This window comes from Capsicum annuum, chromosome 2, assembly GCF_002878395.1.
Source record: "Capsicum annuum cultivar UCD-10X-F1 chromosome 2, UCD10Xv1.1, whole genome shotgun sequence".
NCBI classification, from domain to species: domain Eukaryota; kingdom Viridiplantae; phylum Streptophyta; class Magnoliopsida; order Solanales; family Solanaceae; genus Capsicum; species Capsicum annuum.
The window spans coordinates 130328528-130356498 of record NC_061112.1 but is presented as its reverse complement, the minus strand read 5'-3'; the positions used below and the strand labels follow the sequence as shown (position 1 = coordinate 130356498).

General features: G+C 34.1%; 1 protein-coding gene and 2 long non-coding RNA genes across 4 annotated transcripts; 2 read left to right on the top strand and 1 right to left on the bottom strand.

The window, feature by feature from the left end:
• Nucleotides 1-448: 448 nt before the first annotated feature.
• On the top strand, nucleotides 449-5821 carry LOC124896014. Of its 2 annotated transcripts, XR_007052363.1 has the most exons (3): nucleotides 451-704; nucleotides 1023-4195; nucleotides 5335-5821. It is a non-coding gene; the product is annotated as an uncharacterized LOC124896014 (long non-coding RNA). The 2 variants fall into 2 exon arrangements; XR_007052362.1 differs by having other exon boundaries at nucleotides 449-704; nucleotides 1023-5821.
• An 8058-nt stretch (nucleotides 5822-13879) lies between these two features.
• LOC124896013 lies at nucleotides 13880-16533 on the top strand. The gene is made up of 3 exons (XR_007052361.1): nucleotides 13880-14065; nucleotides 15029-15541; nucleotides 15687-16533. It is a non-coding gene; the product is annotated as an uncharacterized LOC124896013 (long non-coding RNA).
• Nucleotides 16534-20770: 4237 nt separating this feature from the next.
• On the bottom strand, nucleotides 20771-24534 carry LOC107859425 (p21-activated protein kinase-interacting protein 1). Its single transcript, XM_016704438.2, is given in 4 exon segments — nucleotides 20771-21021; nucleotides 22106-22403; nucleotides 23816-24409; nucleotides 24411-24534. Coding segments are annotated over 4 exon segments (1017 nt in total). The 5' UTR covers nucleotides 24465-24534; the 3' UTR covers nucleotides 20771-20950.
• Nucleotides 24535-27971: the final 3437 nt, after the last annotated feature.

Genomic DNA, 27971 nt, shown 5'->3' with positions numbered 1-27971 from the left:
AAGCTTCACGTTTCTTTTTTATTTATATTATTGATTTTTTTTAAAATAATTTTTACAAATAGATTATTGTGGTTAAATATCACTAATATTACTTGATGGTGTAAAAAACTAATACACTGACAGTGCATAAAATTTAAATTCATATAGTATATGTTTTATCTCGAATATTTTTATCACCTAATCATGATTAATTTATATGCATTGATATCTTAGTTTATAAATTAATTATGATGAAGTAATGTAATTTAGTTGTAGCACCTCAAAAAAAGTTTCGTATCTAAACTTAATACTGTAGATGAGTATAACTTGAAATTTATAAAGAGTTACGAGATGAACTTATTTTGAGGAAAAATTATATTATATGTATAATTATTTGTCACTATAATTATTATTTTTTTGGTATAGGATAATAAAATGATATCCCTTTCCCTTTTTTTCAAATGGAATATTAAGTTGGAAAATAATAGAAATTTCTAGCAATGTTGACTTTTGCTTCCTAAAGCAAAGGCACGTAGTGTATAGCGGTGTTTATTCCTAATCATCTTCTCTCTCTTTTGCAACAAGTATCAAAAATATATATTGGGTCCTCTCTTCTGCAACGACGATACTACTAGTATTTGTAGTTCTCTCTTTTGTTTCCTCTCCCTCTTCTTTCAATATCAAGGAATTAATCTCAAAATTTCAGTTAGGGTGAATTTCAAGAGGTAAATCTTTTATCCCTTCTCTTGAATATGATTATGGATAACAAAATTTGGGATGATTGATTGAATTTTATTTCAATTGAAATGGATTTTGTAATTAGGGTTCATGAAAAAGATGAAATTTTGATAAAAATGGAACTTTTGAAAATTCCCATCAATTGAACAGATTTAGTATTGAATTACTTAAGTTGAAAATTAAGGGATTATCCCTAATGATTGTTAAGAAACTTTACTAACTTTGATTATAGGAATAAGGGTATAGAAATAGTTTGGTGTGTCAACCTACATGGTATTAATGATCTATATGTATTATGTATATAGTTAATGGTGGTTGATTGCTTGCTCCCCAATTGAACGGTGAAAGCTTATGGTTAGTCGCATAAAGCTTGTATCCCCGTATATTGAGTTATTCGAGGCTCATGATATTGCCGGTAAGTAGGAAAGTACTAGAGGTATGTAAAGCTAAACCCTCCTTCGCCGTTAAGGCACAACTCATAGTCATTTGTTTCTCCTAACGGAGTATATGTAGTTTACTCGATATACAGGAGCAAATCTTTCACTTTCTATATGTTAACACGTGACTATATGCCTAATATCGCCACAATGTTCTTGCCCCCTTCCCATTTTAAATTGCTTGTCCCCATCCTTCACGTGCCTACTTATTGGAGTTGCAATATTCATTTTTTTCTCTTGTCAAGTCAAGTACTTATAGAGCGACACATGATTGTATTCCTGTGAATTGGAAATCCTTAGAATTCAAACATTATGTCTATCACATGCAATATGTTTAGAATAAATGGCCATAGTATAGTCGAATTTGTATATTGGATCACATAGCAATATAGTTATAGGAGAAAATAAGAACTAGCATTTGAATAGCTCGATACTAGTAAAGAAATTAGTGAAATACGGAAAGTATTACTTTAATGTCTGAATAGCATTTATCATGATACATTGCATAGGCCTATAAGACACTACTTGATAAGGTTAACAACGGGAGAGTATATAGATTTGACTTGGCATATCACTCGCTGTGATTCTGTGCACAGGATCGAGATCATACCATTATAGTGAGCCCAAACATTGTGGCGTACCCGCCTTTGTGGCACCATTTGCATTTGAAGTCAGCTGGAGTTCCCCTGACTTGAGCCAATATATGGCACATATCACCTGCGGGCAGACCCATATAGTGAGCTCCTAAGGAGGGGCGTACCCTAAAGCAGACTGCGATCCATTAACCCAGACATACATAGACATGGGGTAACATTGCCATACATTTGACACGAAACGCCTTCGATAGGCGATGTTATGATCAATTGTATTTGATATGGGCATTGGACATCACCTAGGCAAATTGTTAGGTGTCTTATGATGATGAACATTTGAGAACCCATATACAAACTAATAAGGTTGCCTACATAAGTCATACTATAGTTCCTAGGAAATATTGATCCATAATTACTCCTTAATAATTGAAATATGAAATGCCAGTTAAACTAGTGCATTAGCCACCGTTTCACATTGCATAACAGCTGCTCACATGCTCATAAGTCATTTATCTTGATGTTTGATCCATATGAGCATCCACATGTGTTACTTGTTATTCTGTCCGCTTTACATGTCAGTACATCCATATGAGCATCCACATGTGTTACTTGTTATTCTGTCCGCTTTACATGCCAGTACATGTTTTATATGTACTGACGTCTCTTCGTTCGGGACATTCCATCTCTATAACACTGGATCAGATATGCTGATAAGCGGACTCTATACTAGGCACTCGTCCCATGCTCTGAAAGTCGTTGGTGAGCTTCTATCTCATCTGGAGCTAGTAGAGGTCTAATACTCTTTAATCATGTTTGTAGTTATAACTTAGGTAGGTTAGGGACCCCGTCCCAACTATATTCTACTGTATGAGTATAGATTCTATTAGAGGCTTCGTACAACAACAACAACAAACTCAGTGTATTCCCACCAAGTGGGGTCTGGGGAGGGTAACATATACACAGTCCATACAGCTACCTCCGAAGAAGTAGAGATATTGTTTTCGATAGACCCCCGGCTCTATTAGAGGCTTCGTAGACAACATTAAATCATCTCACGTGGTTATAATTGTATGTCTATAGCAGTTGGGTTCAATATATGTCAGTGGGATAATGTATGCTTATATGGTTCTTGTCCGCTCTATGAAGACTTGGGGGCGTGACATTAGTATAATACAGCGAGTATCTTCTCCCTCCTTTCAGCGTCAAGGAACTTGGCCGTCTCATCCATCTACTATATATCAAGATGAAGAATGTTATTCCTTGATATGACAGAATATATAATCAAAAGAAAACATGAATGCAAACGATGTTTAGACCACACCATAATATATAAACTGACCAATGCAAATTACACATCACTATTCTTATGATAACTTTCCATAATTTTCATCATCATTTTTGGGATATAATATCAAGCTAAAATTAGGAGTGTTTGTTTGTTTTGTAACGCCTCGATTAATTTTAAAATTTATTTTAATGTTTTAGATAAGTATAATTCTTAATTCATAGAGATTTACGTGGTACATGTATTGTAAAGAAAATTATATTATTTTGTGTGTGTGTAAATATAGCGTATGCAATGCGTAAAGAAAATAAATGAATTAATATATTGTTGTGTCCAAGATTGTAAGAATATTAAAGTGTGCTCGTTATTTATTCTAAGATGTTAAAATTATAAAGTGGTGAGAATATTTTGTTAGATTTTCAATAAACAAATTATTATTATACTATTAAGTGCAAAGGAGGGGGCATTTAACACTTTAACTAGAAGTGTTTCCAGAAAACAAATTGCTTGCCCTCCCCTGTTCCCTTTCCTCTCCATTCCTTACTTCTCTATTTCCTTACTTCCCACCAAAAAAAAAAAAGAAATTTATTTTGAAGAATCAGGTGGAGGATTAAGGGCTAGAAAGGAATTTCTTCGCCAGAAAGTCATATTGCTACGATCCTAAGTTAGTCTTTATCTGAAAACTTCTTAAATTCTATTTAGAATTCAAGTTGGGGTTAACTCCCTAAAAGTTAATTTTTATTCACTTCGTACTTGAATTTAATTATAGAATATATGTTGAGATGTAATACTAGTTGTTGATTGTTGTTTAATTGAACCCTTGCACTCTTTTTGGAGTGAGTTCTTGAGAAATTGCAAGAAAAGAGGGTTTTTAGGGATTTCTATCAATTGGTTGCTTTAATGGTGTATTGTATTAGGTGGAAAAGTTAGAACCCATTTCGGATTATTGTTAGGAAATTATATTGATTTCGGGCGTATTCAAAGAGTGTTGAATTAAATTGTTAAATGTTCCTATGAGTTACTAATGGACGCATATGTTATCCTTGTAATTAGTGAATTGTCTAGTGAATAGCGGAAGTTGCTGGTTGGGAAGATAAAAGTTCTACTCCTGCTGTTGAGTTATTTGGGGCTCGAAATACTATCATAGCTAAATAGGCACCAAGGTATGTAAAACTAAAACCTCCTTCGCCTTAAGGCACGACCTATTGTCGTTTGTTTCTCCTAAAATAGTCGGCATAGTCTACTCTATATATGTGAATAGAGTTCTCAGTTTCTATATGCCTAACACATGACCACGTTCCCTTTTCACTTGAAATCACGTCTTCATGTCTCATGCATTTATTGTTGAAGTGACAAATGTTCGTACTACTATCTATAGAGTTGGTTCGTCTTCAATAGAAATTCTCATAAGTCATCTAGTATATCGTCGTATGCTTTATATTAGAATAAATGGTCATACTATAGTCGCACTAAATTAGATCACATAGCGATATAGTCATATGATAACATAAAGTACAAGCGTTTTAATAGTTCGATACTATCAAAAAGGCCAGTTGCATATGAAAAACGTTACTTGAATAACTAATCAATATTCATCGTAATATATACTTGCATAGGCCTACGAGGCACCATTGATGAAAGTTAACAACGGGAGGGTATTCATAGGTTAGGCTTGGCAAACATGCGACGTAATTCTGTGCACATAATTGAGACCAGACCACTATAGCGAGCCCGAATGCATGGCGTACCTTCCTTGTGGCATCATTTGCATTTGGAGTCAGATGGAGTGCTCCTGACTCGAGCCAATATATGACACATATGGCATATGGGCAGACCCTTATAGTGAGTCCCAAGGATAGGCGTACCCTGCATCAGACCGCAGTTACAGTTAACATCATAATCAGGAGTATCTGGATAACACATACGGTACACTTGACATAGAGTGCCCTTGGTGGGCCATCATATGATTATTTGTATTAAAAGTAGGCACAAGACATCACTTGGGCAAATTGCTAGGCCCTTAATAACGATGATTTATTTAGAAGTGGTTATATGATAAGTTAATAGGGTAAACACATAGGTAACAATCTTCTATGGTGTATTTGTCAACCGTCCTTTCATAAGCTATAGTGTCATATATGAGGTTCTAGTATTCAGTCATCCGCAATTGCTCACTCTATTGTTTGATTCATGGAGCATCCTTATACGTTTACTTGTTATTCTGTCTGCTTTACATACTAGTACATATTTCATATGTACTAACGTCCCTACGTTTGGGGACACTGCATTCCTATAAATACAGAATCAGGTATATTGACGAGCAGACATCTATACTACGCACTTGTTCGTATTCAGCAAGGCAGTTGGTGAGTTCCTCTCTTATCTGGGGCTATTAAACATCGAGTACTATTTAATCATATTTCTAGTTATAGATTGGGTATGTAGGGCCCCTGCCCCGGCCACCTTCTCCAGTACATTTATAGCTTCTCTTAGAGGCTCCATAGACTGAGATAAGCTCTTATACGTGATCATAGTTTCATATGTTTATATCAAATAAGTGTTCAATGCGATGGAATTGAGTTGTACATGACCCTTTATCATTGTTTGTAAATTGCAACTCCTTCATACATGTTAGCCACATAGCTGACACTCATACGGTTCTTGTCCGCCATGCCTAAGCTAGGCTAGGGGCGTGACATTTTCGCGATTTGATTTTGTTGTTTCCAATAGGGCCTTGGAATGTAAAATTTTCTTATTATAAAATTGGAAAATGAACAAATGTCTATGGATACACAAGTTCGGTTAGAGGTGAAATCAAGATTGTCAAACGAGGAAGTTAAGTTTAATTAATTTGAATGGATCAAAATGGTCATGTCAATAAAATGGATGGGTTATTAACCCATCCAAACACTACTTCGGCCTTAATGATGAATCTAAATTAATAAATAATGAGTTATTATCCAATTCATCATTTTCTTATCAAATTTTGATATTTTTGTTTGTTTTCTTATAGGTAGCTTAATTGCCTAATTAATATATCTGTCTTTTGTTTAAGCCTATAATATATATTATAGGCTTAATAATATTGAGCTAAAAAAGGGTGGGTCGTCGGTGTAAATATTTCATGAGGATTTACTGTGACAACGGTATTAACTTGTATCCAATTTTTTGAAAAATAATTTTGCGCACCTACTACTTCGGAACAAATTCGACAGTGTCAAAAATTTCATATGATTGAAACTCAAACAAAAATGCCTGAAAAATCAGTCATATATGTTGCTGAAACCAATAGCAGAAAATGACTAAATTTCAATCTTATGGAACGTCAAATATTTTGTTTGCAGTTGTACACTGTCAAGTCCAATTTTAAATACTGTATAAAATTATTTTGAAGTGGATACTGGATAGATATGAAAAAAGTTATCAACTTCAGATAAAACTTAAACAGCTACACTCAGGTACTTATACACATTAATTATTGTCAATGTATTTGAACTTGAACGAATCATTTCTTTTTTTTGAAAACTTTTTAGGAAAATTTGCAGCCGCTATACCCTCTGTCACAGTCTCTGCCCTTCGGGTGAGCACTGTGTGCGCACTGGGTAAACCCCCCGATGCAATAGCCTGCAAACCACATGGGGATGTAAACCGCACTAGGCAAGCCCTGTGCGACAGGCTCAAACCCAGAAGACATTGAGGGGAAATCGATCCCTGGTCACCCGGGTGAGTAACCGCCCTCCAAACCAACTAGACTGTCCCGAAGGACAAATCATTCGTATGGATGGGTTGGGAATCCTTTTTTTTTTTAATGAGCTAATTTGTATGGATGTAAAAAGACAAAGAAAGAGGGCAAGAGAGGAAGAACAGAAGAGGTAGTACGAATGCAAATCCACCTCCAAATCATGGTCATGTTACTTTTGTTTTTGGGAAAAAAGAGCTGCATGTACAACTCCTAGGTATGGATGTCAAACGGGCCGGGCCAATAGGAATCGGCCCTTCTATTTTAATTGGGTTGAGGGTCGGTTTTGGCCAGCCCGATCCAAACAGTAAAAAAATTAAAATCCACCCTAACCCGGTCCACTTAACCCAACCTGGTCAAACCCATCAAAACCCGATCAAATCCAATTAAAAAATCGGTCAAACCCGGTCAAAAATATAAAAAAAAAAAAAAAACTTTCTTTCAATATACATTACATATACCCACCTATATACATTATAAATACGTTAAATAATTACACTATATATATAGTATATACTACATTAGAATTTAAAAAATATATACAAATATACACAATTAGTCAATTACTCATATATATGCACCATTCAATGTTTATATACTACTACTTATAAAATATACTACAATATATGTATATTACAATATATATAGATATACTTATATACTAATTCATAAAACATATATACATGTATACGTTAAATATACAAGATATATACACGTGTATATGCACCATACAATGTATATATACAACTACTTATAAAATATACTACAATATATATACATTACAATACATATAGATATAGTTATATACAAATTTATAAAACATATACACATGATACGTTAAATATACACTTCTATAGAAGATATATACATGTGTATACGCACTATTCAATGTACATATACTACTACTTATAAAATATACTACAATATATATACATTACAATATATATAGATATACTTATATGCTAATTTATAAAACATATACACATGTACACATTAAATATACACTTCTATAGAAGATATATACACGTGTATACGCACCATTCAATGTATATCATTACAATATATATAGATATACTTATATACTAATTTATAAAACATATACGCATGTATACGTTAAATATACACTTCTATAGAAGATATATACATGTGTATACGCACCATTTAATGTATATATACTACTACTTTTAAAATATACTACAATATATATACATTACAATATATATAGATATACTTATATACTAATTTATAAAACATATACACATGTATACTTTAAATATACACTTCTATAGAAGATATATACACGTGTATACGCACCATTCAATTATATATACTATTACTTATAAAATATACTACAATATATATACATTACAATATATATAGATATACTTATATACTAATTTATAAAACATATACACATGTATACTTTAAATATACACTTCTATAGAAGATATATACACGTGTATACGCACCATTCAATGTATATATACTACTACTTATAAAATATACTACATTATATATACATTACAATATATATAGATATACTTATATACTAATTTATAAAATGTATACACATGTATACGTTAAATATACACTTCTATAGAAGATATTCAATTTACAAAACATATACACATGTATACGTTGAATATACACTTCTATAGAAGATATATACACGTGTATACGTACCATTCAATGTATATATACTACTACTTATAAAATATACTACATTATATATACATTACAATATATATAGATATACTTATATACTAATTTATAAAATGTATACACATGTATACGTTAAATATACACTTCTATAGAAGATATTCAATTTACAAAACATATACACATGTATACGTTGAATATACACTTCTATAGAAGATATATACACGTGTATACGTACCATTCAATGTATATATACTACTACTTATAAAATATACTATATTATATATACATTACAATATATATAGATATACTCATATACTAATTTATAAAACATATACACATGTATACGTTAAATATACACTTCTATAGAAAATATATGCACAAATATACAAAACATATGCTACTTAATATAATAAATTAATAATATTTGATAGTAAATTAATAATATATTAGAAGTAAGTTTTTAATTTAAAGTAGAAAACTAGAAATTCAATTTAAAATTTTAAATCGTTAAATGAAAAAATATAAAAAGCAAGGACTAAGTAGTCAAAGAATTTAGAAAATTTTATTGATTGCAAAATGATCCAAAATTTATAATTGACATGAATGAAAAATCTACAAATTATGCATCTTTTTTCCAACTCATTCATGTTAATATTAACGGGAACTTGCATAGGATAGTCGAAGTCAACTGGGGCAAAACCATGCATTGGACTTGATTCTGCAGAGTTCTCCCGTGAAGTCATAATTTCTTCAAGTTTCAGCTCGTCGCTCGGCTCCGGTTCCATTCCTTGGTTTCTTCTTTCCTCTCTAATCCAACCTCTAAGGCAAACTAGAACATTCATTGCATTGCTTCCCAATGAGTGTCGGTTGTCTCCAAGCTGCTGTCGTCCCTGACTAAAGGCGTCTCTGATGCAACGGTTGACATTGGAACATTCAAGATATCTCTAGCTAATCTTGAAAGCACAGGATATTGTGTTTCATTACTCCTTCACCAATCCAACATGTTGATCCGTCGTCTGCGATCCTCTGGTGCCGTCCGAAGATAATATTTCAACTCTTCCCGATAAGTTGATGTGTAAGTTCTCTCATCAACATTGTTCCAATAATTTAAATCATAAAACGAATCAGAAAAACCACTATGTGCCGGCCTTTTAGAAGATGATGGCTTCTCGGGAGGATGAGGAGCGACAGTTGGAGTGATATTTGTAGGTATGGCTAAATCAAATACACCAGCATAGTGATTGTATAATTTTTCTATGTAATCCTTTGCATCAGCCGTAGCCGTCCACAAATCAGGTTGTACTTGTTCAGAATCATGGTTAGTATTTATTTCTAAGTTAGTATAAATAAGAGTACTAAAGTGGCACATATTATTATATTTCATGCACGGATTTAGCAAGCACCAACCAAGTAAATACGGGGAATCGGGAAAAAATATTTTTTAAATTTCGTAAACATGGCGCCAACAGCTTCTTTATAACTTTCTTTATTTTTATATTCTTTGAGCAAACCAGAAATGTTAGCTATATATGCCAAAATATTACAAATAGTAGGATAATAAGCACCGAAAAATTCAACCGTAGCTACATAAAATTTTTCTAAAAACTTAACAAGATTATTAATTACAACCCAATCAGAATTATGTAGCATGCAATCAACAGAATCAGCAAATGAACCGCAATGTTGGTTAAAAGCTAGTGTAATAGGAATTCTATATTTATAACAAGTTTTTAAAAATTCATACGTAGAATTCCATCTAGTATCAATTTCCTCTTTCTTGACATTTAACTTTAAATTCTCTAATTCTCGATCTACGATTATTTTCTTGAATAAAATCAACGGCAAGACGAGTTTTTTCAATATAAAGCTCAAAAAACTCAAAACCATCTTTTACAATTAAATTATATATATGACATGCACACTTAATATGAAAAATTTCAGGCAAGGGCGGAGATAGCGTAGATTTTATTTTTGTTATAGCAGTCTTGTTGTTAGAAGCATTATCAAAAGCAATACATAAAATTTTATTTTCGATACCATAATATCCGGCAATTTTAACAATAGAATCAGCAATAAATTGTCCAGTATGTTTACGATCTTCATTATAGGTATTTATAGAAGTTTTTTTGGGATTAAAAAATATTTTTTAAAGTTTTTTTTTTTTTTTTTAATAAATGGGCCTAAATTAGCCGTTTGGACTCAAAAACAGCTATATAATTGTTGGGCCAACGACTAGTTTGGCCCAAAATCTTTTTTTTTTAAGGGTATTCGGGTCGGACCGGTTAACCGGTGGGCCTGGATCGGGCTTGATCCAGGCCAGGTTAGTCGAGCTCATTTTAAAAAAATAATCGACTTGAAACCCAAAATCCTAAAGTCCCAGGACTTATCAAACCGAACCGAATTAATTACAAGAACCGAATTAAATTGAGTTGGGCCAAATCGGGCCGGATCGAGCCGGCCCACTTGACACCCTTACTCCTAGGAGTTTAATGGACCATATATCAATAGTAAGGCTTGTGATGATTGATGGGTTGAATTAGACCATCATACCTAAGAAGCTCAGTGCCCAACGGACCCAAATGTTGGAAAGGCCCCTTTCACCGCCTCATCACCTTCTTCATCTACTCGCTCTTTCACTTGTTGATTTTCATTTTTTTGATCTATTTTTATTTTTCATTTATGTTTAAAAAAATATTTTTTCTTCTTTATAACAACTTTTTGATTTAGTCCGTTTAAAATAATAATAATAATTTAATTTTTTTTTCGCAACTTTTTGGTTTTAAATTTTTATGTTGGCATATTCATGTAGAGGTGGACGTTCGGTATTCGATCCGATATTTTTAAAGTTTGGGTTCGATAATTCGGTAAGCGATATTTGAACAGAGATACCACATACCATATTTATAAACATCGATTTGGTAGTTCGGTAATCGGTAAATTAAAATTCGATTCGATACGATATTTGGTAATACCATATTAAAGTTAGAAATGTGCAAATGTACGTTTAAACTTCAAAGAGTATATTTAATAGAAATCCTATCTAATATATATTTTTTTTTATATAAATATATTACCAAGGTACAAGAGATTCTTTGGGATGACTAGTACTATTATCTATTGTGTTGGGTTAAACATATTTATATATATATTCTTTAAATACCGAATATCAAACGGTATTAATATCTTGTAAAAAACTCAATCCTGAATATCAAAATATTAAAATTTTACTCTCAAATACCGTATCAAATACAGAATTATCGAATACCAATTACCAAATTTTTTTGGTTCTATTCGATAATTTGATTTTTAATATTTTATGCCCAGTCCTATATTCAGGATCACAAAATTAAAAAACAGTTTGATTTGATTTATAATTAATTTAAGAAGGAGGAGTATTTTCATTTTTGTCATTTCTTCTTTTCTTTTAAGGAGTGCGTCGTTTTACGTTTGAAATATGCGAGTGGGGGGTGGGGGTTATTAAAAAATGCGGCCGACACGGAGCAAAAATCAGAAACGTGAAGAAAAAAACAGTATTTGTTCAAAATAATGAACCAAATTTTGAAAAATCAGAAAGAGCACAAATTAGTATTCTCTGAAAATGAAAAATGATTTTACATTGCGTAAACGTTTTTACATAATCTATGTATTTATGTTATCATACAAGAGTTATTATTATAAACAGTTTTTACTGGATTATTATCGTGTAAAAAATTATAATTCATCTGTGTACAAAATTAAACTCAATAAAGAAAACGTGCAACAAAATAGTGCTATAATTTATTTTATATTTTTACAGGATCTATCATTAATTAGGCAATTACAGTATAATTTTTTTTAATAAAAGAAGAAGAAAGGGGAATTTAAATTCTATACATATTAGTGTAAAAAGAACGATGTAGGTAGTGACCTCGATAAATAATACTACAAAATATTCTATATATGTTAATGTATATGGGGTAACATAACTCAATTGATATTTCTAAGAAAGAATTATACTGTAATAAATATTTGAAGAAGAAAAAAAGAAAAGAAAAGTAAATTGGTGTTGGCCCTCTTTGTTCTCCTTCTTCTCCATTCCCAAGTTAAAAAAAGATTTGTAGTTACTGGTGTCTAAATATAGAGTACGTAGACATAATACTTACTACTCTATGTTGTTGTTGATAGTTTGGAAGTAAATATCGAAAGATGAAATGTTTGGACTCACGATTTCTGGATAGGCGAAGCACATTCTACTTAGGATGATATATTTTTGCCAATTTCAGGGCGAAGGGTAATGCTATGTAGAAGAAACTAACCTTGATCACGTCTATCTTAATTAATGGTTTTAAGTCTCTTAATTTATCATTAACCAAATTGTTGTCCCACCAATCCAATTTCATTAAACAATTTAAAATAAGCGACGTTACGTTTGTTCTAATTTTTAGTTTAGCTTTTATATCAACTTCCCTAGTAATGCTTCAAGAATAGAAACCATTGGATCTTGAAGTCATAACAGCATCCCTGGTACCCTTTTTCGTAGCAGGTAGTTTTTAATTAGTTCTTCATTTTAAAATTACAAAAGAAATATGAGTGGGAAATTGGATTCTGCGTTAAATGAGATAGCCATAGCCAGATTTTGAGCTGAATGACCTGATGGGGTCAATTTTTTTCCATGAGAAGAGGATAATGGAATTGGAAGTGGTGAACTGCTGGAATATAAGGTTGATTGTCATCTGTCTGGTCCACCTTATACAATCTGCTAGAGCTGTCAATGGGTCATTTAAATGATTGGGCCAAAAAAACTAAGCCAACGCTATTACTTTGTGGGTTGCGGGCCTCACCGATCAACCCACTTTTAAAAAAATAATATTTCATACTGTTAATAAACATAAATATTTATTACACCATAACACATAGTATTAATGTTTGTTAATCAAGTCTCCAACACCCCAGATTATGTATCTAACATTACCATTTTATTCTTCATCAAGCATCTCTGAATCATCTTTGGGTAAAGTTGTCTCATAATCTTCATTTTCATCTACAATTATACATATTAATTAATTAAACATTAAGAAATAATAAAATTTCGTAACTAATAATATTAACTATTACCAATTTGAGAGAAATCGTGCAACCAATTTCGAGTGATAACACATGTTTGGACATTTTCATGATGGATGCAGCTTCTATATTTGGTGAGAACGCGCCCTCCAATGCTGAATGATGATTCTAATGCAAGCTGAACTAAGGAAAGTGAAGAGTACAATGTACTTTTTATGTTTTAGTGGTAGATATTTAATTAATCATTAGATACGAAAGTAGGAAACTTTCCATTTTCTTTGTTAATGGACCGGGTCAGCATTGGACTTGGGCTGAAAGATGTAATTGTTTTTGTTTTTTTGAACTCTTTTATTATTTTTATTATTTTATTTTTAAATTATTTATTATTTGATTAACAGGTCGGCTCACGAGTTAATCCAATCCACATTTCTCAAGTCCTATGGACCACGGGTTTATTCGGACCGGGCTAAAAAATCCTGTTCTTAAATGAACTGCAAAAATTGAAGTCCACCCTCATCAAATTACTGGCTGGGCCGGGCCAACCCAACGGGTCTGACCCATATTGACGGATCTGCTTTTGCACAAGAAGGTTAGTGTACATCAATCATTCTTGATGATCTCTTTAGTTTGAAAAGGATATAAATAGTTACGCTTTCCTCTTTTGTGAATGATATTTATCATCATCCTGCTAATTTCTGTAGTGTTGTTGCATTCCAGTTTTCAAACTGCCTGGATATGCTTTATTTTAAGCCTATGGTCTATTTGGAACAACCTCTCTATCTTTACGAGGTAGATGTAACGCCCCTGTATATAATCTATCTTCCCCAAACCCCACTCGTGATATTACAGTGGATATAACGTTGCTGTTGAATTCTCTCGAGAACCCTATAAAGGTTTGAGGCAATCCTCTTTACCTGCATGTTTTCTCATTTTTTCAGCTCTAGAGACTTCACTGAATGAAATCTTAAATATTCACTACACAAAGATTCTGATATCATTTGTCAAAAAGAAAAAATTACCTCAAACAAATCATATAAAGCTCTGTTTGACTGCTCCACAAATAGAATAAAATATGAGTTCTGCCAAACTGCAGGCCTATAAATTACTTACACTGCATAAACAGATAGCATTGACTCAAAACAGAAAGAGTGCAAGCAGACAGTGGCGGAGCTCGGATTAATACTAAGGGGTTCAAAAATTGAATATACGAACAAGCCAAAGGGGTTCAACTTCTACTATAAATACATAAAAAATTATTTTAATCATGTCTAAATAGTATAATTTTTCACCAAAGGGGCTTCGGATGAACCCTACAGCAAAGGTGGCTCCGCCCTTGCAAGCAGATCGGTAAAATAAACTTACCTGCCTTACAAAGCACCAAAATATCAAACACACGGCCTACACAAATCATTACAACAGCAAGCCGTAGCCAGCTATCGTAGCATATCTATGATGTTTAAGCCTTAATGCATAGACCTCACTGTAATATCAAGATATGTCTTATTTTAGTCTACTAAAATCTAACCTCTAACTTCAAAGTGATCTCAAGCAGGATTTCTAAGCATACAATGTTGTGCTCCGGCAAACTTTACAGAGCCACGTACCAACTTAAGTTGGATTTCAGATGAAACTTGGTTTCCTGAGAATAGAAATTGCATATCAAGGCAAATTTACAAGAATGCACACTATGAACGAGCTCGATCTTTTAACTCAAATATTGGTGATAAGTGGTGTTACAACTTGCCAACCAGGAAAGATCATGAATATCTAGTAACAGGTACATTTCTTTCTGGCAATCGAAAGAAGACTCTCCCACACAGTTCTTTTGTTGTTTTGATTGGTGTCACACCAATAGACACAGTAAACTCATCTGATGAGCTTACGGTTGAGGGAATTTTTAGAGCTACTAGAAGCTATACCAACTTCTGCCTATTGAAAAAGTGGGAATCCTTACATTTCTAAGGTTGAGATCAGACCGATAAATCCAGATTATCTGAAGAGGGAGCTGTCAGAAGTATTCAAACTTTTAGAGAGTAGATGCTGGAAACAAGGGTGCGGAAATCAGGTATTCTTTCATTCTATCACAGAATTATATTTTCTATTGGCAAGACTGTACACTCTTTCATGATAACATACATGCTTTTGTCTTAAGACAAAAAAAAAACATATCCAGTATCATGAAGTGATAATATGAAGACTTGCCAATTCAGGTACCCATACGACCAGTATGATAGAATTTGGCCGCGACCAGCTTCAAATCTAGAATCACAAGTTACTCGCACACAGCCATCCATTATTAAGGAGATCATTGCAGAAAGGCACAGTTTGTTACGTCCAGCATTTGTGTTACAAACAGCCCTCACCCATCCAGAGAGATTGAGCTTCCTGCATGAAGATCTTGACACAGGATATTATACTTACACTCTCTTCCTGTACTTTCTTGAGCCCAGTGACTCAGCTCAAGCTGGACAAAGGGTGTTCTATATATACATCAACAACAAAAAGAGACTCAAGGTTGATATACTGGCTAGTGGTTCCAGATACATGGACGTAGTTCTGAAGGTCAGAGCAAATAAAGTTGTCAACCTGACGATGATCAAGGCCTCAAATCTATCTCATTTGGGACCCATTTGTAATGGTTATGAGATTTTAAAGACTATTCCTCGGGTTAAAGAAACAGCCACGGAAGAATGTAATTTTATCTAAAGTATGCATGATAGCAGGATAAATGCATAAGCAAAATTCAAGATTCCATAGTAGAAAAGCATTAAAGAAAGTGCATTTACTATGTCTCTATATGTTTCAGTTGACATAATTGCCAATGTGAAGAAGGAATTTTGGCAAAACAATAAAAACAGTGAAATAATGAAGAGTTGGTCAGGAGACCCTTGTCTTCCCCTTCCATGGCCGGGTCTAACTTTTGATCGAGGATATCTACTGGACAGGAGGAACTACTGTTGTTCTTAACCATTTTTGTTTATAATGTGCACAAATTACTGGCATAGGACTAATATTTTGAGCCTATCTTGCTTCCCTACAAGACTGCTTTGGACTGTAACTTTGTTGTTTGAAGTGTGGCTGCAAAATTGTTTCTTCCACTGATATTCTATGTTTATTCTTGCCCCTCTTATGTCTTCTTCTCGAAATTGATATTTCTTCTTACCACTCTTATCCAGATCTCGTTTTAATCTTTACGAGTGGTATCCCTTAAAAAAAAGGAACCGGCGGCACAAGGTCAGACAATTATTTATCTCATGTCTGATGATCCAGCAATTTCACTATTGATTTTGCACAATCGACAAAAGATGGTGTCAGTATTTGTGGGGTTCATGGTAATGAAAGGTGTGAATGGAAATGTTAAAACATGCAGAAACGCGTGAACAGTGACTGTTTCGCGTGAACAGTAGCACTGTTTCGTTGTGTGAACAGTGACGCGTGAATAGTGACTGTTTCGCGTGAACAAAAGCACTGTTATGTGAACAGTAGCACTGTTTCGCATGAACGGTGCACTGCTTCACGAACTGCTGCAACACTGTTTCGAACTGATGTAATGTTTCACGAAATGGTGTACTGTTTCAGAAAATTACTGCAATGGTTTGAGTAAACAAACATGTATTTTCAGGGAAAGACACACACCTCTAAATTGAACCAATGCCACTGTTCAAAGGAGCATCTTGTGGCTATAAATAACCCGGTTTTCATCCACAGGTAAAGAGAAGAAACACAGAAAAAATTTTCAGAATTACAAGCTTCTTCTTCTTCTTAAAAATATTCTAAGTGTGATCATTCAAACCGTGAGTGTGTTCGAAGAATCCATCTATTTGAGGTACTGTTATAGTCAAATTGAAGGTCATTTTATCCTAGGAGGAAGATTCCATAACCTCGGGTATTCCTTAAGAAAAGTCCGTGAATTCGGACGACTTGGCCTTAACAATTTCTGTTTCATCTATATTTCTGAAATATAAAATACACCTCTTGTAAAGATCATTTTGATCTTGTGTTGAGGGTATTTGTTCAACTTTGTTGTGTTCTTGTTCATACTTGAACTCGAGTTGAAGTTGTTATTCTATTATACAGGTTCTACGTACCCGTATTGTGGAAAATAACAATCTTAAGTAATAATTTTTTTAGAGGCGGAGAATATGAATCTCCCTTTGCACAAATATGTGTAGAGAATAGAATAATCCATTAAACTACGGCCCCGTATTCACCTCAATATAATGGAATTGCGAAAAGGAAAAACCGAACTTTGAAGGAAATGATGAATGTTTTACTTATAATTTCTAGTTTACCGCAAAACTTATGGAGGGAGGCCATCCTTACGGCCAACCGTATACTCAATAAAGTTTCCCATAGTAAGACGCAGTCAATTTCTTACGAAAAATGGAAAGGAAGGAAACCTAACTTGAAATATTTCAAAGTGTGGAGGTGTCTAGCGAAAGTTCAAATTTCTATACCTAAACGGGTTAAGATAGGACCTAAAATGGTGGACTGCGTGTTCATAGGATATGCTAAAAGTAGTAAAGTATGTCGATTTTTGGTTCATAAATTCGAACATCCGGATATTAATGAAAATACGGTAATTGAATCAAACAATGCTGAATTCTTTGAAAATATTTATCCGTATAAAATTAGACACGAACAGTCTAGCGGAGGATCTAAACGACCTCGAGATGAACCAAGTGATAATGTACATAATGAAGAAAATCCAAGACGTAGTACACGTCAAAGAACGTCAACTTCGTTTGGATCGAATTTTGTAACATTTCTCTTAGAAAATAAGCCTCAAATATTTAAAAAAGCGATGTCGTCGTCAGACTTATCCTTTTGGAGAAAGGCAGTCAATAGTGAGATAAATTCAATCTTAAGCAACCATAAATGGAAATTGGTTGACCTTCCTCCCGAAAATAAACCTTTAGGTTCTAAATGGATCTTCAAAAGGAAAATGAAGGCGGATGGTACTATTGAAAAATACAAGGCAAGACTTGTAGTAAAAGGCTTCAAACAGAAGGAAGACCTTGATTACTTTGATACATACTCTCCAGTAACAAGGATAACCTCGATTCGAATGTTAATTGCCTTGGCGACAGTATATGATCTTCAAATCCATCAAATGGATGTGAAAACCGCATTTCTAAATGGAGATTTGGAGGAAGAAATTTACATGGAACAACCTGAGGGTTTTGTGGTTCCAGAAAAGGAAAACAAGGTGTGTAAACTTATCAAGTCATTATATGGACTAAAGCAAGCACCAAAACAATGGCATGCGAAGTTTGACCAAACCATGTTGGCAAACGGATTCAAAATAAACGAATGTGATAAATGTGTTTATATTAAAGACACTCCAAATCACCAAGCCATTGTGTGTTTATATGTGGATGATATGTTGATCATCAGTAGAGACATTTCTGACATAAATGCAACAAAACGAATGCTTGAGAGCAAGTTTGATATGAAGGACCTTGGAGTTGCAGATGTGATCTTAGGTATAAGAATCCATCGAACTCCACAAGGGTTGGGATTGTCACAGTCTCATTATATCGAAAAGGTACTTGACAAGTTCAAGTATATGGAATTCGGTATTGCCAAGACTCCATTGGATGCGAGCTTTGCACTTCGAAAGAATGAAGGTGAAAGTGACTCGCAATTGGAGTACGCAAGAGTATTGGGATGTTTAATGTATATAATGAACTGTACACAACCAGACATAGCATGCGCTATCAGTAAATTGAGTCGGTACACGAGTAATCCCAACAAAACTCACTGGATGACAAAGAAAAGAGTTTTGGGGTATCTTAAATACACTCAAAATTATGCTTTGCACTATAATAAATATCCTGCGGTACTTGAAGGATATAGTGATGCAAATTGAATCACCGGATCGAACAAAGTAAAATCCACAAGTGGATATGTATTTACTATCGGTGGAGGAGCAGTTTCTTGGAAATCATCCAAACAGACTTGTATCGCTCGCTCTACAATGGAATCTGAATTTATCGCATTAGATAAAGCCGGTGAAGAAGCAGAATGACTCCGAAATTTCTTAGAAGATATTTCTTATTGGCCCAAGCCAGTGGCACCAGTATGTATACACTGTGATAGTCAAGCGGCAATAGGTAGGGCAGGGAGCATGATGTATAACGGTAAATCTCGTCATATAAGACGAAGACATAATACCGTTAGAGAACTTCTCTCTAGTGAAATTATCACTGTAGACTATGTAAAGTCAAAGGATAATGTTTCGGATCCACTTACAAAAGGCCTATCTAGAGAAGGAGTGGAAAGAATATCCAAGGGAATGGGTTTAAGGCCTAGGACAAGTCAGCATGGCGGTAACTCTACCTAGCAAATTGGAGATCCCAAGAGCTAGGTTGAAGGAGATCAAACAAAGTTGTGTCTGACAGGTTCAACATTGTCAATTACCCAACCCATTCTCATGATGTAGACAATGTATAGTAAACGAGGATAAGACTTAAGGCGAAAAGTAGTGAAAAACATTGGTGTAGCCAACGGTGATAGTGTTATGCTCCATACAGAGAGTGCTACTCACTTTGGAATGATGCGTCACTTGAATGGTGTAGTGTGTACCTTCAAAACATTTGTTCCAATGCAACCACAACCAGGAATTGTGAAGTGTTTATGGGATTTGGGGAGAACAATTTTTGCAATGGCCATCCCTGTTGGGTTAACATACATCCAAGCAGAGAGAATTTTGAGATCTATGCCAACACATGATTTCAGGTGTCTACCAGAATGGTGGTGTACACCGGAACCCTTCAGACGCCGATGTTAACCTCGAGGATGTCATGAAGATGAAGAAGAGGACGGTACAAGAAAAATTAAATGACGACAAATTCTACAAAGATAATTTTGAAGCAGCGCAGAAAGAACTCCTAAAGAAAAATAGGGTATTGGTGGCTTAAAAGACAAATGTGGTGCGTTGATTGATAATTTTGTGAAAAATCTCAAAAGTATTAGACGGAGGAGAGTCGTCCGGATCTGGATCTGGATCTGGAGGTGGAGGAGGAGGAGGAGGAGAGTCTGGATCTGCTGGAGGAGGTGAGTGAGAGTAGTAAACACTTAGTTATAATTTGAATAGGAATCTTTTCTTGAAGCTAGAGTATTTGTACATTTGGAAAAAAATTTCAGTCTTTTCATGGCACTGTAGTTTGCTGCAAATAATTTATGGGAAGAGATGATAAACTTACAGTTTCTGTTTTTCAATTGCAAAAGTTTTGTGATTTATTCCTGTTGATTCCGATCTAAAAATAAATCACACCCACTACAAGAACCATAAAATAAATAGACTAATCCACCTTAATCTCAACCAAAAAGTCAAGAAAGATACATCAAGTGATTCACCTATAACTAACAAAATTGGTATGACTCAACAACTTTGAGGTGGGTGGGGGTGGAGATTTAAAGGAAAAATATGGCAGATAATCTATGCGATTGTCATTAGCAAATTACAGCTCTAGGATTCTTCATCTGCATCGAGCTGTTGTCCATTTGAAGAAGTATTTCCAACCTGTGGTCTTTTGACAGCTGAAAGATGATAATGACAACAAAATCAGTTAAAGTGTTTCATCATTTAGCAAGCAAATTTCATGCAATTTATAGCTGTCCCCCCTATGTTTACAAATGAACAAATTGTGACAATTTTTCCAGCCAAATAGATAATATGCCGTTAGCTCCTGTCAACACGGACACTTCCTGAGAAAAGGCCCAAAATAGTCCTTTTTCTTTGGCTTTAGACTACGCAAAGTCATCCTTCTTCTTTCAAATGGAGAACTAATAGTCCTCCATTTTCTAAATATTGGTGTGCTTTTTACTCCTCCCTAACGTCTGTTTAATATTTAAGAATCAGATTAATCCTTCTGGAATTTGTGTCAAGAGCTTGTAAATTACAAGAACAAAGTACACACGAAGAAGCTTCAACTAAAGCATTAACCACTAACAAAGTGCACACCAAGAATTTGTCCTTTGCAGTCACGTATAGAAATATCTCTTTTATGAAAACATTTATTTTTCAGGAAGTTTTTGAATTTGAGTTTCAGTGCTTAGTATCATACTGTTACGGTGATAGATATTTATTGGTGGAAGAATTGATGATTTTGGGCCCGTTATAGCAGGTGAGCAAAACCAGTTAATTTCTGTATTTTGGATCATCAAAAATAGGGATACGAGAAAACTAACTGCGTGACTTTGATGTTTTAGGAACAAAGGATTGCAGCCTTGTGATTTTACTTTGACGATGTGGAGGTGATTTAACTGGAGGGGATTCGCACCCATGGTTCGTTCAGCCACTCCTTTTTGTTTTTTTAGGAAGTAGCAAACGTTTATGAAAATACCAATATGGTACAGAAAGATACCATAGCATCCAGCGTCCCATTCACCTGATCTACATTTAACAAACTACCAATGGCACTAATCGTGAACTCATTTCACTGATCTGCTCAGTTGGTCGAAAAGAGATGGGTTAGCTCTAATAAGCAAGTAAAACACAAAAGAATGGAGAGCAAAAGTTAAGCTGATCAAAAAGTTACTAGTCAAGGCAGTGACTATGTGAATCATCTAAAATTAGGCAAACATTTAGAGGGGAAAATTCAAATAGAAAAGGAAGACTCACATTTGATGGATGATCCAGCAAGACAAGTCAGCCTGGATTTTGTATCGGCCTCAGCCAGTGGATTTGGCTTATCTTTGTTAGTCATGCGAACATCCCAAACACGTATGACCCCATCTGATGATGCAGATGCTACTATGTGTTGATGATCTTCAGCATCACCATCATTGTTTTTGTGTAGCACAACAATGCCTTTCACACGGGTGGAATGTGCATCTTCAATGCTATATGCAATTTTTCCACTAGTAATGTCCCAAGCTTTAATACTCCGGTCCTCTCCCCCAGTAAACAAAATACCGTGCTGTAAAATAAACCTTTCAGCTTCAAGAAGTAAATAAAAGAATAGGAAAAAAAATAAAGGGGGGGGGGGAGCAGCATCCAACTAAACTTTTCATGATGTATATAAACTAAATATTTTCCTGGTGCTTTGAAAGTGGGGTGGTAGGCAACCAAGCGCAAGATGATAGACAAGTAAAAGAACGTACATACAACATGCAAAAAGGATGGGATAAAAAGCACCCAAGGTGTGGTTTGGTGTCAAACCGTCAATGAAGCTCGAAGAGAAACAAAAATGCTATGTAATTTCTATTGGATAGTGTTATCTACCACCGGCATACTGCATGTACTGTAAAATAGCATGTACCACATGGATTAGCCGAGGTGCTTGCAAGCTGATCTAAACATTACCGTTACACAAAAAATGATGGATTGAAATTAAACAAGAAAGGGAAAGCACACAAAATATATTTTAGTTGTGTATATGAAATTAAACAAAATCCCCACCAGTCGGTATGTTTTTGTAGTAAGAAAACAGAAACCCTTTCAATATAGGACATATCTACTTAACAACCAAAAAAACACTATCTATGATGCCTAAGAAAACAAGCTAACTAGGAAGCTTCCTGACTCAATCTTATTGTTTTTGGTCAACAATATCTGATTTTTATTTTGTTTGACAGTGTCCCCATCTACATTCTCATGCTTCAAATATTCCAGTATAGTCCAAGCTATCTCAATTAACCCATATATGCCAACTGGAAACTAGATGATCAGGTTAAAAGTGCATTCTATCACAGGACTGACCAGACAAAAAGAGACAGGACTTGCTAGAAACAGATGTACAGACATTTCCAAAAACTCCAGTTGAGGACTTTGATTAGCTAGGTAAGCTTCTCTGATGGGTTTTTGGGTTAAGAAGATATAAAAGTGTATATCCCACCAACACGCCATTACAGATGGAAAAATCAACTAATTTGCAACCAATATCTAGTAACAGAGGAACAACGGCAGATGGCTATTCTACTCGCTACTGGTTGAACTCTTCTTCTAAGACCTCATCATTATACTAACATTAACAATGAGGAGAAATACAAGTACACTCCCTAAACAGTCTGAACAAAGTATCTCGCTTAAGAGTAACGAGCCACACAACTACATAAGTAGGCACTCATATTGGATAATATACCCATTTCTAGCAAGTGATAATCAGCACAACAAGTACAACAACAACAAACCCAGTATATTCCCACATCGTGGGGTCTGGGGAGGTAGAGTGTACGCAGACCTTACCACTACCTCTAACGAAGTAGAGAGGCTGTTTCCGATAGACCCCCGGCAATCAGCACAACAAGTAGCTCATCAAAATATAGCAAACCAAATAAACAGTACAAAAATCCAGCAGAATTCAATATAGTAATTGTCCAGAAAACTCACCATCCCAGGAGTGGCACAAAGCACCCTCTTCTTATTATCAATCTCTAGAACAATTTTCGCATCTTCAGATTCATGTACAGAGATTTTGTCATCCATAACCATATAAAACTTTTCACCACTATCACTAAAATTAACTAAAGAAGCTTCTTTTCCCAACCTACAATAAAAACTTCTCCTCCCTCTAACCAAATTAACCATAGCCATACACTCATCTCTTCCAACAGACAACGCCAACCTCCCCGACGGATGAATACTTACAGAATTCACTCCCTTACGATGCACTTTCACCGTTTTCAGATGAACAAACGGATCAGCATCGTATATAGAAACGGTACCATCTTCGGCAGCGGCAATAAGGTTACGAGGGAAGGAGAATGAACAAGGGGTAAAAAAGGAAAGTGAAGTTATGGTGGCGGAGTGGTGGAGCGACCCGATTTCGGAAGAAGTAGAAAGGTCGTAGATTTTGATAGTGTCATCGGTGCCGCCGGATACTGCGGCAGATCCGGCGACGGCGGTGCATTTGATTGGTGAGAGATGCGAAGGGAAGGAGAAGAGAGGGGTAAGATGGTAATTTTGATCGTTTTGGGGGGGGGGTTTTCAACTTGAATCCCCAAATGAATCTCTCGTATGAACCGGCAATTAAGCTCATAGTTTGGCGCAGTGGAGTGAGAGAGAAGGGGTTAATGTTAAACCCTAAACCCTAGGAAGAGAATTGAGGTGGGAATTTTGGATGGTGGGCCGGGTATTTATTTAACTGGGCCTTTTCGGTTCAGCAGAAGCATATGCTCACTTCTAACCTTTTGAGAGAAAAAAATGACAAAAATTACATAAACTAACAACCTTAAGATATTAATTACAAGAAATAATAATTATTTAACAAAATTATAACTAATAATAAAACTAACATTATTTGACTAATACTTTTGAGAAGCGGGTGAAATCTCCTCATATTTTTTCAGATCCCTATTTTTACTCAACTTTACCAATTCCACTTCCCTCCGTTACTCAACTTTACCAATTTCACTTCCCTCCAACCTCCATTTTTTTTTCAAATTCCGTTTATCACTCCCACGATTTTGATAAAGATCTTCTCCACTTTTTAAGGTAAGTTTTTTTTTTTTCAGTTAATGCATGTTATTTTTTTCTATTTAATTTATGCTAAGGTGTTTATTATTGCCATTTTTTGTCGCCTATCGCCCTATTTCTATTCAATTAATTCCAGTCAATGATCGATATTTTTTTCAATATTAATCTTCGAAACTCGTCTGTTTGGGTTCAATTTTTTTGTTTTCTGGTGAAATTGTACGAGTTGAAGTATAATGGCTCAACATGCAAATCGAAGTAGTTCAGTTAGAGGAAATTAATCGAAGAATTTAATTTTCGATGAACTACCATCATTTAGTCTTGGTTTAACACAAGACGGAGATTTTAATTTGGATCCTACTAATATTTTGTCTAATGAAGGTGTTACCATTGAAGAGGTGAGATCGAAGCACCGTAACGATTCGAAAAAGATTGTGCAAATAATGAAAAGGAAAGCACTGACAAAATCTTCACCTCCCAAACCCACAAAATTTAAAAAATCAATGAAAAGGAGAAAGTCGGATGAAAAAGAAGAATGTAGTGAAATTTCAAGTTCCGTTGCATCTGAATCTGATCAAGAGAAAGTGGAGGACGTATGGTGCTATTCGAAAATTTTATTATTGATATGAATTGTATATGTTATAGACAATATATTTTGTATATGTATTTGATATTCAAAATTTGTGTATTATATTTGTATTTGTCACTGGTAAGGATTTTATATTTGTATTGTTATATTAGTGTAATATGTATTCTGAAATAACATTTGTTGGATTTGATGTTAAGTTATATTTGGTAGTCATTTGATTTTGAATGTGATATTTAGTTCTTGTTTGTTGAAATGTATTTTTTACATATATAAGATAGTGAGCATATGTAATTCTAAAATACATATGACATTTGTGTAAGATATTTGTATTTATCACTGGCAAGGTTTTTGTATATATATTTTTATATGAAAGTGTAATATGTATTCTAAAAATATATTTGTTAAATAATTTGTATATTTTTTTTTTATTCTTTTCTTATTAATTAAATTTGTATAATTCATGTATTCACAAAATATATATGTGTTTGTTGAAATATAATTGTAATATGTATTCTGAAAATACATACAGTTTAGATATGTGTTTTTATGTTTACCGCTAAGAATTGTATTCGATGTTAAATTGTGTTTGATAGTCATTAGATTTTTAATGTGATGTGTAGTTCTTGATTGTTGAAATGTATTTTTTTAATTAGATATTGACTAGTTATGTATTCACAAAATACATATGATATAAACTAACTATAAGATGTATTTCATAAATACATATAAGACACTGTTTGTAAAAACTATTTTTAAGATGTATTTCATAAATACATATAAGTCATTGTTTTGTCATATAATTGTATTTTTTTTTGTTGTATAGGTCATGCATGATCAAATATACATGGCACGAATATTGCCCAAATTTGCTCCTCATATAGGATGTCATACGGTCAACAACATTGAAGACCGTATTAAGTCAATGTTAACAAAGAATCAATACAAGATGTTTTATACTAAAAGTATATTTGGTTTCTTCATGAAGAAGAAAGATTATGTCGTCCAAGCGCAATTAGGGAGATGTATTATGTCACTTGAAACTAAGGATAGTTCTACAAGTGCCATAGTCATTCGTGCAAAGGAAACAATTCTCCATTTCACTCCTAGAGAGTTTGCTTTGGTGTCTGGTTGAATTGTTTTACAAACAAAGATGATTTGATGTTTGAAGAGGAGCGTCCAAACAGAATTATAGATCAACATTTTGATAGTGAGAGTTTTGTACAGAAAAAAAGATTTATTTACTGTTGTTCTGACAAAATTTGGGGGAATGATAATGATGAAGATGCGCTAAAGTTTGCCAATTTGTATTTTATTCACGCATTCTTACTATCGTCAGTTGATACCGTAGTTATTCCACACCTCCACTTTGATTTGGTTGAGACTGGTCGCTATAGTGAATATCCCTGAGGATCGGTTGCATTTGAAGAATTAGCTAAAAGCTTGCACAAAAAGTTGAAGCCAAAAGAAAAGTTTTATATGCTTCTTGAAATGCCACTGGCCATTCAAATTTGGTTGTACGAGTGTTGTTCAAATGTGTCTCGTAATGTTGCTTTCAAGGTGGACTCTCAAATTCCACGTCTTCTGAATTGAAAGACAATTTCTCCTCGCCCGCGATATGAAACTCTTATGGGAAGTATGTTTGATTATGCAGATGACAAGGTTAGTTTTACTTTTTATCTTTTTTATGTGATGTTGATTATTTTGTAAATACATTTTCTGATCTGGTATATGTATATATAGAAAATAACATTTGTCGTTGTTTATTCATTATTGGGTATGGATCACGGTTAACTGTTTTTTAATGTTATTAATTGTACCATCTAAATTATTGTTTGAATTATGTAATTTAAATTGTAGGTTGTTTTTAAGAATATCGAGCCAACAAGAAAAGAGATTTTAGCTTTTCAAATACCGAAGAAGATTGTTCCTGGAGCTGCAAGTCATAATGAAGATGACATTGATTCAGATGATGATTTTCAGGATCCTCCACAAAGACAAAAACAGTTAACCACAAAAAAAAAAGCATTATGTTGATTCATCAGCTTCACCTGCAAAGAAAAAATTGAAGTCACTTTCTAAAAGTGTAGATGAGCAGATGCCAAAAAGGACCTCTCCACCCCGTGCTACAAAGATGCCTCTTGTGAGGACTCCAATTCACAAGTCAGTTCATATAAAATCTATGCTACGTGGAAATAGGAAAGACATAAATCGGCCTGATAGTAAAAAACCTATTCCTGTTCAGTCGCCTGCTCCGTCTTCCTTCAGTCTCGAAGATGAAGACTTCGTTGTCTCGAAGAAAGTCTTTGATAAGTTTCGTGATAAGGTAATTTCTGTTTAAGTTTTCGATTATTTTATTTTTGTATTTCTTATTATTTTCTTTGAATTCAGGTTTGACAAGAGTTTAATGATACTCGTGGTCTAATATCATCAAGGTTTGATCAAATGATGAATGCAATTAATGAAAATAAGGTACAACAATTCTGA